Consider the following 20928-nt stretch of genomic DNA (forward strand, 5'->3'; position numbering starts at 1 on the left):
TCAAGAAACATGGATCTCTGGTTAACTGTAAGTCGAAGTTGTCATGTGGGTCTTTTTAGATAAAACTAATATTGAAATCAGTAGACTTTGAGCAAAGCAATTTATTTGCGATAGTATAGGATGGCATGATTCAGTTATTTTGAAGGTTGTAGGATAGCAGAGTGAGATTGTCTGAGAAACAGGGAACTGTGTCTCCATGCAGGCTTTGGAACTGAGCTGAAGTAACAACCTTTAACAATGTTCCAGCCTGCCTGCCTGCCTCTCTCCTCTCTGTATGTATATAGATTATAACTATATATATGTATAGATATACCTGTACATACACATATCTATACACATATATCTATACATATATATCCACATATACATATATATGTGTGTGTATATATATACACACATATATACACACACATATATCACTTCTATTTCTCTGAAGAACTGTGGCTAATACATCATCACATCTTTGATGTGGAAATGATTGTACTGATGGTCAGGAAAGAAGGACACTCTTTGATATATTCCTTTCAGATAAACCACTGTAAAGTATATATTATGGGCAGAAAAGTAGTTTCCAATTTTAAAATGTCCTAGAGATGTGCTCAGTTTGAAAAATCCCAGAAAATTTTTTGTGTATTATGAGTTTTCATTGTGATTGGGGAGAGAAATATATTTCCATTAATATTCTTTTACTACTAAATTTGGCCTATTTACCAAGAGAGAATAAAGCTAAAATTGCTTCAACTTCTTGAATGCAAAATGTCAGTTATTCTTCCATATTCCTTTTAGTACTAGGAAGTAGGTAATAATTTATAAAAATAGAAATCTACTTTATCAACAAATTATTCCATCTCTTTCATATTAGAGGAAAAAGCAAATCTGCTAGTAGTCACTTGAGAATTTAATTTCACAGAAAGTGACTTTTTTATTAACTCTATTTTCTAATGTGTATCATGTTTTTGCACTTGGTCAATTAAACATTCACACAGTTGCATCATTGCAACTGACAAATTTCACTGAACTTTTAAAAGAAAACAGCAAGTACAAGAGACATTCATATTTACTGAAAGATACTATTAAATTCCAAGCTGAACATAAAAGCCAGAGCATGTAAGTGCCCATTATAAATAATTATCATGGAAATAAACAAATGTATCATCTGATCTTTGTGGAATTTACCTACAAGTCTCAATTTAGGAAAACAACATTTCAGAATCTCATAAAGTCAACAGACAAAATAAATGCATGGCTTACCAATTTAGCAAAGAAAGTATTTAACAGTATTAGTAATTTATCTAATATTTCCTACATATCTGAGAACATACAGTGATCAACTTCCTTGACAAATAGCCTTGACAAACAATGCCATCAGTCTGAGGCAAACAAAGTAATATATGTAGGCAGCTGCCTGCTCACACATCCTATTTAGTAATAAAACACCTGAAGAATGTAGTTCAACTCCTACCTTCTACAAAAAAAATTAAAGACCCATACACTAAGACGACTTACTAGGATTCGTGTTTAAATAGTGGTCGTTGTTACATCTGGAAATTTGACTCGTGTTTCAGTATACCTATCCTAATATATTTTCAACTTTGTGGAAATGTGAAGCGATAAATGGAAAGCAGGAGTCAAAGAATGTCAATACAAACAATATTTGGGACAGGGGATAAGAAAAAATATAGGTAAGGATGAGGGGGAAAGAGTGAAAACTTAGTAAGAATACTGCAGTTACTGATGTTTTTGAGTACTGCCTCTCCAAACACACACACCACGGCAGGTCTGGCACAGTGAACAAGCTAATCCTCCCCTTCCAAGTTCCAGGATCCTATGTGGATGCAGATTCTTGTCCCAGCTGCTCCACCCTGCATCCAGCTTCCTTCTTGTGGCCTGGGAAACCAGTAGAGAGTGGCTTAAGGCCTTGGACCCCTGTACCTGCATGAGATTCCTGGAAGATCTCCTGGCTTCTGGCTGTGGATCAGCTCAGCTCCAGCAGCCCTTTCCAGAGCAAACCAACAGATAGGTAAGTCAGCCTGGGCCAAGGACCCACTGGGCTGTGTGAGATCTGTCACTGTGAGGAGACACAACAAATCTTCAGCAACTTCTTTGTCAGGGTGTGGCCGCTGCAGTTGAGTGCAAGGTCCAAGGCAAGGAGTAGCCCAGACCAAACCAGATTAGAATGCCAGTGGTTTGGTCTGGGAGTAGGCCGGGATGCGCCAGTTCATAATATCCATTGGCAGACCTGAGAACTAGGATTATGTGCAGGACATGCTGGGTCTGGCTGCACTGGACTGAGGAATGATAATTTGCCAGTTTGGGCAGCAGCCACCATGAGTGTGAGCTGGAATGGGAGCAGACTGGGCCAGAACAGGCTACAGCACCCACCAACAAATGCCACATTATTACAGGCCACAGAACCCACCAGCACCCGAGAGATGGAGGGGAAGCATGCAAGCCTGGTAGCAGAGCAGTGTGGACTCCCTTGCTGGGCCACTGATCTAACTAGTAAGCATGAGAGCTGGAACTGGGAGCAGACCAGACTGAGCAGGGCTACACCACCTCTTGGATTACATGTGAACTGAGTTAGGGGAGGCAAGAAGGCAGAACAAATTCATCAACCACCCCATGCAACTTGACAGCAAACTTCTTGGGGAATGGAGACTCTGAGGTGAACTATGTCAGCCAATTTATCCTGGAAGGATTTTTTCATCCTTGGAGCAGCAATATTAACAGCATCTCAGAACTATCGAAACCACCTGAGCAGAACCCTCAGAACACGCTCCACAACGGAGATGATGAGATGACATCAGACACAGGAGAAGTACCTCAGGTGGGGAACCATGAATAAATAACCTTTTGTATCCAATTGTACTTAAGGACCATTTCGTCCAGGAAATGAAAATCTTCAGGGTTCCCAAGACTTAATAAAATACCAAAATAAACCATATTACAAAAAGAAATATATAAAATTCACTTTATTAACAGAGGTGTAAATGTCACTTCTGGAGTTAGGCACTCCTTGTTATACTATGGAGGTAGTTTGGGAATAACTAAAGGGAACAGGTAAATATTGAAAGATTTCATATGGGAGTGGTCATTGTGGTGCGGGAGCTAAGCTGTCAAGCATAATGCAGCCATCTCATATTGGAGTGCTAGTTCAGTTCCCAGGCCTCTGCTTCCCACCCATCTTCCTGCTCATGTGTCTAGGAGACAGTGTAAAATGGCTAAGGTACATATGCCACTACCACCAAGTTTGACACTTAGATGGAGCTAGTCTCCAGGCTTGACTTTTGACCAGGTTTGGCCACTGTGGCCATTTAATTAGTGAATCAGCAGATGGAACAGTCTCTTTCTTTCAAATGAATAAATAAATCCTTATAATATTCCATATGACAATCAAGCCAAGTACACTGAATATGCTAATGTCACAGACTATGGTCCTTTATGTTACTGAGGTGGTATATACTTCACCACCCAAATGGCAACTAATTTGTTACTTTATATGTGAAAATCTCAGTTGAAATGTGCATTTTGATGACAATTTTGGTAATTTTCAATTGCTTAGGAATATTAAAGGGTAAACAAAATTATTTAATGAGTCAAGGGAAAAGATTTTTGGTAGTCAAAAATGTTGAAGAATTTCAAAAAGATGTTAAGTACTCATTATTCTTCCTTTTTTTCATCAGAGACACAAAATGTATGAGAACACACAACATTGTTTCCTAGTAATGTGTAAGTTTAGAATTAATCTGCTCTGTGATTTGGAGAGACCATATGCTAACATTCTGTATATAAATGAGAACTAAACATAACTTCAATTAGAAATAGAATATTTTCAATATTAGGACTATTTCCTCTTCTTTCTAATCACAAAGGAAGTTGTGTTTTCAAAATATTTTCCTACCATTTCCAGAAACTATTTTTTTTTTCACTGTAGATTTCCAGGACTTAGAACTCTGCCCGTCAGAGCTGGCGGGGGGATTAAGGGGCTGGTCCCCTCGCTGGACAGCTACTCCCACTGGAGAGCTTGGACTGGGATGGGGACAGATCAGACTAAGCAAGGCTGCAACACCTGTGTGCCGCATGTGGACTAGATCAGGGAAAAGCCAGGCTGGGCGGATTATTCCTGCTGGTGCAAGCATAAATTAGAGTGGGTGAGGGATGTTTGGGCTTAGCCACAGCATCAGCTGGCAGAAGCTGGCACTGGGGGCTTATTCTGTCAAGTCAAATCACAGAACCACATAAAGAGTGCATAAACTGGGACTGAGAGAGACCCAGGAGGGAAATAGTGGGTTCCCCCCTCTTGGGTCACTACTCCCGCAGGAGGGCATGAAAACGAGGACAGGGGCTGGGGTGGCTAGACAGAGAGGCACTCAACAACATCCGTGAGGGCTGGATGGTTGAGTTGGTTAGATGGAACTAAGCTTTAATACCCACTGACAAGTACAAGAGCCAAATGGGATGTGGGACAGACTGGACTAGTCTGCCATACATATTGGCAAACCGGGGTAGGGGGCGGGCCTGGTCGGGGTTATTGTGGGTCGCCCCGACCAGGCTGCAGCTCTCACTGGTTGATGCAAGGGCCGAGTATGTGCTGGGCAGAACCAGACTGGACTGCAACATCCACTGGTTCCAGTGGAAGTCGGGACTGAAAACAGAACCAACCCAGCAATTGCAACCACCAGCTGATCGTGGTGATGGACTGTGCCGGGCCCTGTGCTTGCTTGAACATACAAGAATCTGGTCTGGGAATACTTCAAAGTTTCTTTCTCCCCAATCGAACTGCTGGACTCAGAACGCTAGCCAAGAAAAGACAGAGGACAGAACAAGTCAATCAACCACCTCAGCTATATGTTGGCAGCGAAATACTGAGCAAGTGAAGACCCTATGATGGACTGTGTCAATCAGTGGACGACCTCATTGAGCGAAACTGGCAGTGATTCATAACTGGTGAACTATTAAAACCAGTTGAGCAAGGATCTCAGAGCATGCCCCACATCCGGGACTTGGGGTGGGTGGGAAACTGGGTGGAGCTTCTCCCTCAATATCCCCCTTTACCTCAGATACATGATGGAAACAATATGGACATAATACTATTACCCACTTCCCTATACCCCCTGAACCTTTTTTTTTTTTTTACCGTAATTAACTATGTAAAGATTGTCAACAAGAATACAATAAATTATTAATAAAAAACAAAAACAAAAAATAATAATAAAAAAACTCATTTCTAAAAAAAGAACAACTCTGCCCGTCCATTTTGAACATTATCTTAATAAATGTAGGCTGCATAAATTAATATATAAGTGAATGACTCATCATTACAAATGATATGTGATTTTACAAATGACTTCTCACCAAGTTCTTTGGAAGTTCTATGATCTATACAGCTGTGCACCACAATGTTTTAAGCTGATGGATGTTGTGTACTAAAAAGAAAAATGAGTTTTTGTTGTCAAAAGTTACCTGTTTACTTAGCAGGTGACTTTCACCTTAGTCTTCATAACAATTTTAAAATAAGACTTTACCTTCTTGGGTATTGTGAAAGTGGAATGAAGTAACATGTGTGAGCCTTTTACCAGCAACCTGATTTAATACATGTTAGCAAGATTAACTCATTTTTCTCCACCCATACCCAAATTTTATTTCCACATTACTCTCCTTGGCCTGTTTCTCAGTTTTCCTACCACATTGCATTGTATGGCTCCTTCTTTACCCGTAAGAATAACAAAGTATTGTGTTGCTATGCAATTGTTTTCTTAAATTCCCCCCAAATTATTTTGGCATTTTAAACTCCCTTATTGCTGTATCTGCATTTAATTACTAGCATCACTTACCAACTTATGAAACTTACACAAGTCTGGGCATGCCATCTTATGCATTTGCCTCCATGGAATAGAGGGTAAAACAGAAGAGGAATTGATATGTGTGATTGCTAGTAGAGGCAAGCATTAAAGGCTTACTAAATGTTTATAATTTTTTTTTAAATTCCATAAACAAATGCAAGCACTGTAACAAACTTATAGGAAAGAATAAGCAGGTATTTTGAGGGTGCTCCCTATGGACTAGACTATAAGTCCAAAACCAGTGAACCTTTGAATACTGATTATTTCAGTATGATTATCATTTCAATGACAAATAACAAGAATACAAATTAAATCTTTAGTTTAAATCTGAGATCCTTAAAATATTCCTTTCTTTGGAATCATAAAAAGAATATCCATAATTCATATTTTCATTCAACGTATTCTAACTAGCACCTACAAGTTAAATGAGGGCTGAGAGCAAAATTACACATGAGAGCATTTCCAGATTTGCACATAGAGGCATACCACTTAGTAAGACTAAAGCTGTACCATATCCCACTGTGTGAAATATGTCAGCGCTACCCTCAGGAGCATCAGATGTAAAATATGGTGACATTTTTCACTAAAATGAACACTATGCATGATGAAAATATCGCTGTTTGGAAAGTGCTGTGCAATATGAAAGTCAACAAAAATAAAATATTTTTTCTGTAAAGTTGAATATATTAGAATTTGGAATATTGGTAATCTAACAAGTGAATAATAGGTAATAAAGAATAATTCATGTTCTATTGCTACAGGCTACCATTCTTAACTCAAAGTGTGAGAATGGTACCTGAATCCTGGATATCGTTCTGAAAGATAATTCAATATCAGCATTACAGAAAATGAACCATAATTTCAAGGACATTCTCAAAAATCATTTCATTAGAAACAGATTAGTCTTCCCATACTTTAAAACAAGTTGGTTTTTGTATATACTTCTCTCTAGATCATAGATTTTCTTAAGTGTCTGCAATATTTTAATATATTTTTACGTTATCTGGATTGCAGTGCTCAGAATTCCTGGAACATGCTGAATCCCTAATATGAAAGCTACTTTTACGTAAGTTTAACATCTCAAATGAATCTGAAAATCACTATTTCTCAACATAAGTCTTCTAGAACTTATTTAAGAAATGATGGATGAATATATTAAACCATCACAGACTTATCACAATATGAATTAGGATATAAGCATATTAGCTACAATTCTGTTGCTAACTAGCCATTAGACTTGATGTAAATCATATATTCTATATATTCCTATGATTTGTTATACAGCATTGCTATACTTAAGCCATTTCTGTATGAACTATCTAACATACACTAGTGAGTGCCATGCAGATAAGACACCATCAATCTTCAGAACACAAAAGCATTGATTATACCATCAATCCAGTACTTACAGAGTTCTGAGTACTGCTAAAGTTTTCCCAGTTAATTATGTAGTAGAATTCCAATTCACATATTTGGACTTCTACCCTTGCTTATTTGACTTTTGAGGTATTTTATATATTTTTTTAGAAAATTTCATTTTCTAAATTTCTATAACCATCTAAGCCCTGATCATCCTCAGTCTATACTAGTTGATAAACAGTTTGAGTACAAAGGTATTATGTGGTACTAGAAAGAGAAATGCATGTGTGTATGCTGAGACTGGACATAGAAGTTCAAACTCCAGCATCATGTGTAATCATTAGGGCTGTCAGAAAACTCCCCTTAACTCCTAGAAGACCTAGGTCCATAACCAAGGAAAGCACATTATCTCTGACATTCTAGGTTAGCTTCAGCATTCATTAGCTAGTAGGAAATGTAAGGTACACACTAGAAGCTAAGTGAATGCTATCATTGCTACATAAAAATAACTATCAAAAATACGACAAATAGGCATAAATATTATTTTATCATAAAATGGATAAAATAATTGCAATGCCTTTCAGAAACTATACTTAATAGCACAGGTATGCATGAAATTAAGGAAATAAATATGATACACATATACATATAAGGGAATGAACATTTTAGGAAATTACAAAATTAAGTAACATAAGTTTGTTACCACAGATTCTTTTTCTGAATAATCTTTAAACTTCAAAAATAATTTTGTTGGGGCCAGCAGAGTAAGCTATGCCTCCACCTGTTGTACTGGCAACCTATACATGCTCCAATTTGTCCTGGCTGCTCTACTTCTGATTGAGCTTCTGCTTAAACTCTGGAAATTAAGCAGAAGATAGCCCAGGTTCTTGAGCCCCTGTTAACATGTGCAAGACCAGAAAAACACTCTCAGCTCCTGGAAGATAGGCTCAACAACAGTTGCTGAGATATCTGGGGAACGAACTAGCAGATCAGAGATTTCTCTCCCTTTGCCTCTCCTTCTTTCTGTGCCTTTCTAATAAAAATAGAATAATATAAAAAATAAATTATATTATTTATTTATTTGTAAGATAGATACAAAGTCAGATAGTCACATAGAGAGGTCTCAACTACTGGTGGGGGCCAGAAACTCAGTCTCGGTTTCCCACATAACAGCAGGAGCCCAAGGACATGAGCCACCTCATGACATCAGAGAATGAGCAGAAAGAGGGAATCAGGAGCTAGAGGAGGGGAATCCAATTCAAGTACTGGGAAATAAGATGTAAGATCTTATCCAGCACCTAACCTCAAGGATAAACTTAAACTGCCTGCCTCTGAAGTTTTCAATTAAATATTTTACCGAAAAATGAACTAAAAGTGTTAATTGCTGCACAAAATCTTTTACTTCACATCTGTCACTATGAACTTCACAATCTCCACAGTAGTTAACGATCAAATATTATATACAACAAAGTTATTAAGTAAACACAGGTTATAAAAGAGTCCTAAAGTGATTTTCAAAATGAAAAATTACCACTGAAAGAAGATAAATGATCATGAAGATTTAAAAAAATGGAAAGAAGTACATTATAGAATACATACTTGGAAAAAAAATCCTCATATTATATAAAACAATTTAACTATATGAAGGATGCATGAAAGTAGTTATATCCATCAAAGATGAAACTTTGACTCTTTCCTTAAAAGACACTACCCATATTTGAAGTAAGATACATATTAGTATTAATAAAAATAAAAATGGTTTCACTAGCTGCAGAAAAATATGTTTGCATACATTTTCTTGACTATGTTTTGTCAATAAATAAGTAATTCAAGTTTTATATCATACTTTAGGAAATATGAATGACACATTGCAAAAGATAGTTAGCTGGCTCTCCATACAAAGTCATTATTTACATCATATTATTCCTTCTCGATGCTAAACATACTCACATGCCTAAGTTCAACTTGCAAAAATCATTTGAACTAATTTTATTTGTCAATTTTGTTTTGTTAATAAGTTTTTTATGTGAGTGATATATCATGCATTTTTAAGATTTTATTATAGTTATTTGACGGCAATGTCTAATTTGATGTGGGGTTAAAGAAAGAAGGGGGGGAGGTGAGAGAGAGACACAGAGAGAGACAGAGACATTGATTGATTCTTGGTACTAGTGCACTCCCTAAATGGCCATCATCATCAGGCCTGGGCCTGTGAGCTCATCTGGCAATCCTACCCGAGTTGCAGGCAACCAAACGTTTGTGTCATCATGGGCTGTTTACCCAGGAGTATTAGCAAGCAACTGGAAAGAAGTGGAGCAGCTGGGTTTTGAATCAGTGATCTGATGTAAGATGTCTTGTTGCAGGAAATGGCTCACCTCCGTGTACCACGCATTTTATTTTTATTTTTATTTTTAGATTAATTTTATTTTTATTACAAAGTCAGATATACTGACAGGAGGAGAGATAGAGAGGAAGTGGAGCTGCCGGAATTAGAACCAGCGGCCATATGGGATCAAGGCGAGGACCTTAGCCACTAGGCCACGCTGTCGAGCCCATGCAATGCATTTTAACTGCTAATTAGTGCTCTTCATAGCATAAATTTATCAGTTCTCTTTTGATGGACATTTTTGCTGTTTCCAACTTCTTTATTATTGCAAATAATTGTTCTTTTCCATTTCTACATGCTTGCATCAAATGAACAATAGTGCAATTACTGAAAATTGTGTACAAAGTCAATGTTGATAAATATTAATCAAAGTTGCAAAGCAACGTGATAACTTCCATTCTTATCAATAGTGAGTTCAACTTTTTATTTTGTTATGCTCTTAGTGATACTACACATTATCAGTATTTTAATCTGGTAAACTAATTTTAATATGTTGATATACATTTTCACAACTAGTAGGATATTAAATACTTCTGTCTATATCTAAACAGGAAATTTTTATTTCTAAATATATTTCACACTTAGTCTTATGCATTACTGAATTATAAGCATCCAGAGTTCATCTTTGCTGAAAGATGCAGAAAGTTACAAAATGTTAGAGCAGTAAAACAAATTTCAATAATCTACGTGATCACAACTTTTCTTGATAACCTGAGACCCCAAGATAACAAGATGATATGAACCACAAAGTCTGACGGGCCTCTGAGGAAAAACAGGACACATGAAAAGCTATTTCTCCAACAGAGCCTACCAGCGGAGGCCACTAACATAAAAACAGATTTTCTGAAAGTTAACATGGAAAAGAACTCTTAAAACTCAGTATGGTTTTATGTGAGAGTTTAGAATCTCTGGGAACACTTTTCCTGAGTTCGTAGGAGGAAAACTGAGGGAAGAAAAGGAAGCCTGAGAGATCCCCAAATAGTTCATAGACATGACACCTCAAATGCCCAGAATCATCTCTCAGATAAAGAAAATTCCCAAGCTACTGGGGAATACGAAGAAGTCTTCTCACTCCCAGAAGCAACACAAAGATTCACTCCCTATTAGGGAGACACAAAAACTAACAGCATCTGAGGCTAGAAAAGGGGTTTAAAATATATCTCCAAGTATAGGGGATATTGTCAACTTAGTTACTCATGGGGGAGCAAAGGTCGAAGCAAAACCTTGGGAAACTCCTTTGGTGTTATCACATGATTTTACTCATGACAAACAATACTAGTCTGTGACTTAGAGATAGATAAATCTCTATTACAATGGCTCCCAAAAGTATACCAACACTAAAGGGAGAGCAGGAACAAAAGCTGACTGACCCAAGAGCAGAGGCACAACAGCTCCTTGGACTTGGAAGCTTGGACTGATAAACTTACAAAACACAGGTGTTTGCTACCCTTGGATTAGGGTAGTAGATTATCCGCTGTCCAATACTTCCACATGTATCAGATACACGTTAGTGGCCAGACACAAATAATCACTATCAAAACCTAAGCACACAGCAATTAATATGGAGACAGGAACATCAGAACAGAGACGATTTGTGATAGCCACCATGAGTCTCCAATTTTTAAAAAATTTAATATATATGTATATATTTATTAATTACATTGCATTATGTTACTGTTTCATAGGCTCTGGCAATCCCCCAACCCCTCCCCTTACCCTCCCCCGCATGGTGGATTCCTCCACTTTGTTGCTGTATTACATTTCAAATTCAGTCTTCAGTTTAATAACATCGCAGCAGCCTACCAAACAGGTAGGTACAAGATTATGCAGAAAGACCCATCAAGGGGCAGCTGTGAAAAGGCTACTGAAAGCTCAGGCAGGTGCAGCAAACTGTGGTTCACTGATGGTAGCTATCACAAAGGAAAAAAATCCAAAACAAGCTCAATTACGCGGTTGCTCAAACATTCCACACTCAGAAATAAGCTTTATTTCCAGGCATACATATTATTTGGAAGTATCCTCTGAGGCAGACAAAAGACTGTATGCTCAGTTCCATATGGAGAAGCCATAAAACGTTACCAGGATTCATTACATACATTGAATCCCAGTGCAAACTTCACCTGATTTCTAAATTCAAATGACACACCACATTCAACATGATAAGAGAGACAGCTGAAATGGTGTGTAAGCAGGTCACTAGAGGGGGGAAACATGTTTCCTTTTTGCATTTTATCTGTTTCTGCTCTGCACTCATTTCTTAAACAGAGCCAAGAAGTTAGCATAAAACCAGCATCAGTCCATCCATCCCTAACAACAACTTCGTATTTCTGAACCTTTTGGCAAAAGAGAAACTTAAGAGTCCTTTATTCCAGACACTATTTTCAAGGACGTGAACAACAAAAATATTTTTGAAAGACAAAGCCCATGTCTCACTCAGAAAGTTCCTCTGAAGCAATGATCGAGTAAGCTTACTTTCCGAGGACAAAATGTAATTCTGTGTTTAAAAAAAATCCTTGCCTCTAACTTAACCCTTTGCACACACACACAGAATACCTGCATTGGCATTTCAAGGCAAACCCATAGTTAAACCATTGCCATTACCTTTTTCCTCCTAAGTACCAGGGCTTCTGCCAGCTAATGTGAAAATATCAGCAGGTTAACAGTGTGGTTGGCAAGCATTATAAAATGCAAATGCTCATCTAGAAAATAGGATGCTGGACTGACATTGTCTGTACCAGCAATGTCAAGGCACACTTAAATAACAGACTGATGGACTGATGCTGCTTATGAAGAAATGTACTATTGTAATAATATGGGGGAATCAGTTGAGGGGTGGGAATTTAGGGAGAGCAATCCACAACCGTATGGAGTTGTAACATAAAATTCAGAATTAAAAAAAAAAACTGTAAGAGCTTTTGCAGTTCTTGCCAACCTATAACACACAAGAAGTGACTTTGATAAAGTACTTGTATTTTTCAGTCTCATCTTCTAATCAATAAAATGGAGCTAATAATACTGACCTTGGGCTAATTTTGTTTGGATTAAATGGGAGCATGCACTTCAGATGAGTGATTCTGGTGCGTAGGAAGTAGTCATCAATTGTAATTCATCGTCATTGTCAATGACTGAACATTCAGAAACTATAGTGTTTTAGACTCATAATTAAGACACATCTGGAGGAAAAGAATTTTGTCAAAGTTGCATTTAATTACAATAAAGATCCATGTTTGCATTCTCGGGCACATAAATTATTTAAATTTTTTAAAAGTCATTCTGCGAAGAATTGTAATTGTATAAACCTTTCTTTGGTGATACTTCAAGTGTAGTATGTCTTGAGGAAGAACTGGATCTTTGTTCGTGGAATCATTCCTAAAAAAGGGCAAATGTTTTCATTCTCTTCCGCTAGGAGATCTCTATATGTCTAACATTAGGAAAGTTGATGAAGGTAACTGTGAATCCTCAGCTGTGACCCTGGCATCCCATGTGGATGTCATTTCACATCATGGCTATACCACTTCTAATCTAGCTCCCTGATAATGTGCATGGGAACGCAGCCAAGGATGCTCCAAGTGCTTAGATCCCTGCCACCCACATGGGAGACCAGAATGGAGCTCTCAGCTGAAGTATGATCCATCCCTAAACTTTGTGGCCATTAACCAGTACATGTTAACCTCTCTTTTCCTGTAGATTCTATTTCATTAAACCTCTCTGCAATTCTGTTTCAAATAAATGCATATTAAAAAAACACATAGAATGAAAGTAAGTCTTGGACAAGATATTCAAGGAAATAAAGTATATTCAGTCCTATAAAGAGCATCCATCTTGTTCTCTTAAAGAAACAATTAAAACACACAATAGCTAGTTTGATTTCTCTGAACATTTACTCTATTTTTGCCAGCAATTACTATTTTGTTTACCCTGTATAATATACAGCTTATGTATTCATTATTGTACTTATTTACTATGCACCTTTTGTATATATTTTGTGCAACATTCCCATCACCCATAATAGTACATGACCCAAGGAAGGCAGTTAATCAATATTTAGTGGTGGATGAATAAATACATGTAATATTAATTAAAAGAAAAAATATAAATTGTGATGAATGCTGGCAAAAATTCTGATAGGGTGAAAACATTAATATATTGTTGTTTTCTTCCTTGTAGAAGCATTTAGATATTTATGTTTTTCATTTTAGAGATATTTGTAGTAAGTGTTGAGGAGATATTAAAAGGACAACTCATAGGTTTTCAGAAAATGAGTATTGTGAAAAGACTGCACATAGTCTATACACAAATATGTATATATATATGTACACGCACACACATACACACTTACTGTTTTCAATTCCATTTTCTGTGAATGTTTTAATGTCTGTTCAAAACCCCAAAGAAACAATTTTATTTTTTACTTAAATAACTATTGTTTTAGCCCAGGGGATTCCCCAAGCAGCCTGTGTGGTATGCTACCATTAAAAGAGACTCAACAAAGTTGGGACCAAAAAAAAAAAAAAAAAAAGGAGAAGAAAGAAAATGTAGAGGAATGATTTTTGGAGATGACATTGCTCTTTGTTTTCTCATTGTGGAAAAGTTCTGAGTTTCCCCAGAAGATACTCGGATTCTTCGTGTTCTCTCTACAAATAAGGAAGCGTTTATGGTCTTGCATTTCAAAGCACATATATTCATTCAGAACTTGCCATCTCTAGGACGCTTACAAAACCATTTCTCATACTTAACCACACTGTTCACACTGGACACTATGTCCTTTAGCTAAATAAGTGAACACACACACACACACCAAAAAGAAAAACACTTCATTTTTCTAATTCCAACATGACAAACTGTCATTTACCAAATTTAAATCTCAAACATAATGCTAATTTGTGAATGTTATTATCCTATGCAGAAGATATACTTTAAAAAAGGCATTAAGCTGCTTCACTATAGAAATATATTATTAAATACAGACTGATCATAAATATGTGCAAGATGTCCTAAAACCATCATACTGCCGAAGCAGTGCGACACAGATATGCCTGGCAGTCAGATGACAAGAGAGTTGTTCTCTGCTTTGTATAAATCAAGGAAGACTAAATGTCACTTGTAAGACACTGCTGTTAAATCCAAGATTATTAGCTGAAACACTCAGACATTTCTCAGAAGCTGAGACTTTTCGAAAGAAAGCCAAGAATCCACTATATCACCCTTTAGTTCCTCTTGAAAGTGGGTCAAAGAAGAGAATAAGCCATATGTATCCACTTAGAAGTGCAAACCCATTGTCATTCCATAATTTTGTCAAGGCTTTATAATCACCCATCTCATTACAGAGAAAAGTAGGCAGACAGCCTAGCCTCTCTCATATCCAATTTAAAACAAAATATCTTTAATTAGACACCCTTTGGGAGTATTAAAATCATGGTAGATTTGTGTTTCCCTAATCAGTTAACTACAAATGAGACAGAAAACAAGGTGGTTTTTTTCATACATCTTTTTTTTACATTTGCACACTTCACTTGTCATTCATAGAGAGTATACTTTCTAATCATTAGAGGTCTGGCTTAAAGTACAGCTGAGTGGAATGAATAAGCTTTTCATGCTCCACTCATCACTCCTCACAGGAGAGTCACCATTCATGATCTTTATTGTAAAAAGTCTGGCCCAGTTCTCTGCTTTCATTCTCTCCATCTCTCTAATTTATGCTTCACCCTACCCTCACAAAGATCTTCCAAAAAACATAACTTGAATTACATTTCTCTGGCTAAAAAGCAATTCTCTTTTACCACTGTGGAATTTTATCCAGATTCCTGTAATGCACATTAAGTCATCTCTCACTTTCCATCTCTGCAATGTCACTGTCATCTCCAAACTAAACCTCAAGTAAAAGTCTCCACCCATCCACATGGAATTTCCGGTTGCTAAAATATCTTCTGTCTCATATTTGTCCCTATAATATATAATAAAATATTATTTCTGCCTACATTGTTGGGAAACACTTCAATAACAGTACAGTGGACTTGTGATTGTTCATGAAAGTCATCTGCTGTAAAACTAGAGGGGAAATCAATGGTGTGGGGGGAGGGACCTTGGGGAAGGACACACGCAACACTAGAGCCTTTGGAAGTATATAGAGCCTTTGGAAGTATATCATAAAATAAAACATTCAAGCTAAAAAATATTATTTCATGCATATTTTGTTCTTTGAGTATACCCATGTAAAAATATCCCTTCCTTATGAATCTGCATCACATGAGCTTTCTGTATCAATCATTTCACTCATTGGACCACTTTGAACTTGTAATTACATACTTCAATGATCTCATACTTTTCTTTACTACTTCTCAAGCTGAGTAATAATGATAGAGTCAGGGATCAAGTTTGGTTGATTATTTAACACCTTTTCTATCTTTTCTTCACTTGGGTGTTGTTCAATACAATGATTTATGAAACACACTTATTTTAATAAATTATATGCATATATGTCTTCATGTATATAATTGTTTATATTGCTATAAATTTAAATATACATAATTGGAATTTCTTTGGAGATACTGAAGATTTAAATGCCACTGTAGAAAACTGTTTCAGTAAATGTAAATTAAAAGATAATATGCAAGAATTGTCAGGACAATGCGGACATAGGATATTTTTAATGTACTTTGAGTGACATGACTTATTCTAAAAAGAACTGCAAAAGTTTTCAAAATGTCCTATTAAATCATATCTTCTAACAGTACTGTAAACATATCATCATAAATCTTTGTCTCTCAGCAGGTAGATAATAGTTTAATTTATTTTCTGTAATACAGAAAATGTACTGGACAACTGCAAATTCAATTTCTCAATGAGGGTTTCAACAGACTAGCATTTGAAAATCGCAAAGCAATAATGTTGGTAATTAAGTAAAATTAACACATATTTTTAAATCAATAAGAGAAAGCAGTTAAATATTTAAATCAATAAGAAAGTATTGCTAGCACTACTCTGATACATACTGGATTTTTCCTTTTAACGTGCTTTTTACCTGGGAAGCTCGATAATAATGTCACACAGTGTCACCTACCATCTTTCAGAATGGTTTCTCGCTCGGTGCCATCTATCTTCTGTCGGCCAATTAGGAAACTGGTGGTGTCAGCAAAGTAGATATAATTGGTGTCTGCATGAAAGTCTAAAGCACGAGGGTTTACCAGATTTTCTATGGGGATCATGTATTCCTCAGCTATCTTGGTATTCAAATCCATTCCTCTAACAATTCCTGGGCGTCCTTTGCCGTAAAAGAGAAACAACTCATTCTTTGGTCCTGCAGAAGAAAGATTACAAACATAAACAACTGATGCTGCCTAATCTTCTTTACACTGCATAATGCCACTGTTTAATTAACTGGCACAATTAGCGTTTTCTAAATTCAATACTAAAAATTAAACTCTAAAATATGCCAAATGTATCTTGATGCAAGAAGGCCAGCTAATTGCATTACTTTAATTAAAACAGAAATTACTTCTGCAAATGGTTTATATTTAGTTAATTATTCTTTTGTCTGTATTTGTAAAATAAAAGCATGACAGATCATTGGATGAGTTGCAACTTGTAAAATGGACATTTATTAAAACATCCAGCACATTTAATTGCATAATTCATTACAATCAAACACTCTCTGGAGATACGAACTATAGCATTCATTTTATATGACAATACTAAAACCTTAAGAACATTTTAAATATATTTCCAACAGTTTTGCATTGGGAGATTGTATAGGCCAACAAAAAGAACCCTGCCGTATCATTAACTTGCATGTGAATGCATCAATGATACCCAAACAGGGGACTTGTTTTAGGAAATGAAATCTAATGCTATTTATAGCATCTCATTTTCTTCATCTGGTAATTAAAATGCTGGGAACTGACGCTGTTCCTCAGTAATTTTGACATAAAACTCAGACCTTATCAATAACAAAACAAATGCATAAACAAAATCCCTATCCAAAAATTGTCACCCAAGTTAAAAGCATTAGAACCAAGCTAACATTCTCTGCAGGGTGAATTAACTGCTTCAGACACCTGTAAGAAAAGATATACAAGGCTCTCCAGTTACTAGGGAACCCTAGGCTTAGTTTATGCCACGTAATTTCATTCTGTCTGTTTTAGAACATGTATTTATTAATTTGAAAATCAGTTACAGAGAGGGAGAGACAGGAAGAGAGATCCTCCATTCACTGTGATTGCCTAGATGGTCACAACAGGCAGGTCTGGGCCAGGCTGCAGCCGGGAGACATGAGCTTTATCTGGGTCTGCCACATGTGTGAAAGAGGCCCAAACCCTGGGGCTGTCTTCCACCGCTTTTTCCAAGCCATAAGCAAGAACTGGATCAGAAGAGAAGCAGCCAGGGCTCAAGCTAGGACCCGTAGGGAATGATAACACTACAGGAAGTGGCTTGACTTGCTAAGCCACAACAGCAGCACTTAGGTTATGCAATTTTAAAGAAAATATACTCAATGGTAGCAAAACTGTGAATAGAAAAGTCTTGTTATGTTTGTATAACCACATGAGTTAAGATTCCTAGTAATATAAATTCAGAAAACAAAAAAAAAACAGAAAAAGTAATTACTCACAATATCCCCAATGTAAGTTATATTAGCGTTTTATATATTTTTTCACTTTTTTTTCTTTTCACTTAGTGCTATTGAATACTGGATATGCAAAAGGATATTTATAACATACTTTAAAGCAAATTGCAGGCATATGACACACATGTTAAGAAATTGTCAATGTGCTGGAAGAAATGCATGTGACCAAAAAAATCCCTTCTATTTCCAAAGAATGCAAAATCCTGGTTATTATATTTAGTATATATTTTCAAATTTCAAGCATATACACTACATGCCCTAATAGCACAGCTGTTAAATTTACATGAACAGAATACACAAATGTTATAAAAAATGTTTCTTACTGTATTATTTTGAAAATTATCTATTTTCAATTTATGTCAAAATAAATGGCAGAGAAAAGTAGACAATGAAATCTTCAATTTGCTGGTTCACTCCCCAAATGCCCACATTGGACAGGGCTGATCCAGTCAAAAATCAGTTACCAGAACTCAATCAAGCTCTCCCAGGTGGATGGAAACTATATAAGCCCTCAGCTGTGTGTCCCCCAAAGTGCATAAGCAGGAAGTTGAGTCAGAGACGGAAGATCAGGACTGCTCCAAGATCAGGACTGCTCCAGCATCTTAGTCACTGTCTTAAGTGCCCATTTCTCATGATATTCCTGATATTTACCTCCATAGGTTGTAGTCACAGGTCACTCATTTTAATGGCTGTGCAGTACACCTTTACATGCTAGCTTCAAATTTAATTATTTTACTGGTTGTTTTAATATATACCTAATTATATCAAAAGGCATTCAATTTTATATTCTACATTCAATATTTAATATTAACATGAAAAATATTTTCTATGCTGGCTCCATATTCTAAGTCTTAGACTGTTGGATCTGAAAATTTAGCAAACATTTCTTCTATTTACTTTATATTTTAATCATTGCAATAACATTAGTTAAGCATTTATTTTAATCTAACATCTCATATACTTTTTTAGATGTAATTATAGGATAAAGTATGTTAGCATCCCTGTCTGCTCTTTCAGTTTCCATAATGCCTACAATTTCAAGGGCATTTAATTATAAATTAATATTCTACATGTTTAATAGAATAGTGCTTAATTCAAAAATTATGAAAATTTTTTAGTATTTCATATTAACAATACATGAATGTATATCTTACTTTTTATTTTTTTCCAAAAACTGGTATCTTACACATGCATGTGAAAATTAAAGCACACTTTATGATTAAAGTAATTAAAAAAAAACCTTCAGAATCATCCTTTTTAAAGTCAACATAATGTCCTCCAGACTGTAGGCAATACAACATAATCACTTATCTATCGTTGGCTATCCAGATTGTCTTCAAACTTCTGTTACTATAAGCACATTTAGAATTAATATTTGTAATCAAAAGTAGGATAAACTTGGGCTGGTATCTAGCCTAATGATTGTGATGTTGGATGGGATTTCTGCACTTTGTAGTGGAGTTACAGGGATTGGATATCTGGCTCTGATACCTGACGCCAGTTCCCAGCTCATTCAGACCAGCAACATGTAATGGCTTTCTTAGTTGAGTCAAGGAGTAGTCACTCATGTGTGAAGTCTGGACTAAGGTTCCCAGACCCTAGGGTTGGCCCTACTCAGCTTCAGCCACATGAATACTTGGGAAGTGAGCCAGTACTTGGGATCTCCCTCAAGTAAAATAAAGTAGCCCAACCTTTGCTCTCACGGGAGATTGGCACCCCAGTCTACAGCCTGATCTGCTATACCACAATGTCAGCCCCTCTCCTTTTCACCCAATAGGGAACTATCAGATGTGACACAATTCTTTAGCTAATCAATATGGAAGCTTACTGATCCCTGTATTTCAACCAACATAGGATGTGTTTTTGAAATGAACAATTTTTTAAATTTTTTTGCTCCTAATGCTTGAACTTCTGACTGTGACAGATGTTGCAGCTTTCAGCCTCACTCTGAAAATCTACTCTAGAGGTTGCCGTTCCAGGCTTTTGAATAGTTCTATAAAACCTCTCTGTATTAAACCTACTTCTTTAATTGCTGTAATTGTTCCTATATAGTATAAACAAACCTACACTGTATTGGGGTGATTCAATCACATGTGATTCTTGCATTTTTCTTTAATTATGCATATATATGCACACATAAATGTATATATGTACATAATTGCACTTTGCATAGCATGTCATCTCTTCACAAGTGGAAACTAGATCAGCTTAAAATCCTTTTGTACAACCATCCCCCACATTGCAACACACAAAAATACACATTCTTCTATCTTAAGCCTTCAGACCCATCACATCACTTATCCAGAACATCTCACATACAACAGACTTGCTATCTTTGTCTTCTTAGCACAGACATGCAATTAGAAATATTATTTAAAAAAAATAAACCCAGCCCTAAAATGCCAATTCTTAAAGACGGTAGAGTTTCTGAGGTTTTGACTTGAAACTCTTAAGGTGGTTATTAATTCCAACAATTTAGATTTCACGTTCTAGTAAAGTTAGTTGTCTCAGGGCATCATTCTCGGCAATGAGAGGAACAGATGGCAGGAGGGTGACTATGCAGGGATCCCTGGCTTAACTGAAAGCTGCTGTTGTGAACAAGCTGGAGACAAAGGAGGCAAAGGCAGTTGTCATAACCTTCAGTAATGGCTTTGGTGACATTTAGAGACTAGCCATCTCCATATGGATAGCATTTCTATCAGCATCTGAGTATGTAGATA

At 36.4% G+C, this 20928-nt stretch overlaps 1 protein-coding gene across 1 annotated transcript in view; it reads right to left on the minus strand.

Moving 5' to 3' along the window:
- LRP1B (LDL receptor related protein 1B) overlaps positions 1-20928 on the minus strand; it is a 1366825-nt gene that overhangs the window by 691522 nt on the left and 654375 nt on the right. The window contains exon 13 of the mRNA XM_058664204.1: positions 16649-16885. Within this exon, the coding sequence (XP_058520187.1) occupies positions 16649-16885 (237 nt within the window). The remainder of the gene's footprint in view (positions 1-16648; positions 16886-20928) is intronic.

This window comes from Ochotona princeps, chromosome 5 (assembly GCF_030435755.1).
Source record: "Ochotona princeps isolate mOchPri1 chromosome 5, mOchPri1.hap1, whole genome shotgun sequence".
Taxonomy (NCBI): Eukaryota; Metazoa; Chordata; class Mammalia; order Lagomorpha; family Ochotonidae; genus Ochotona; species Ochotona princeps.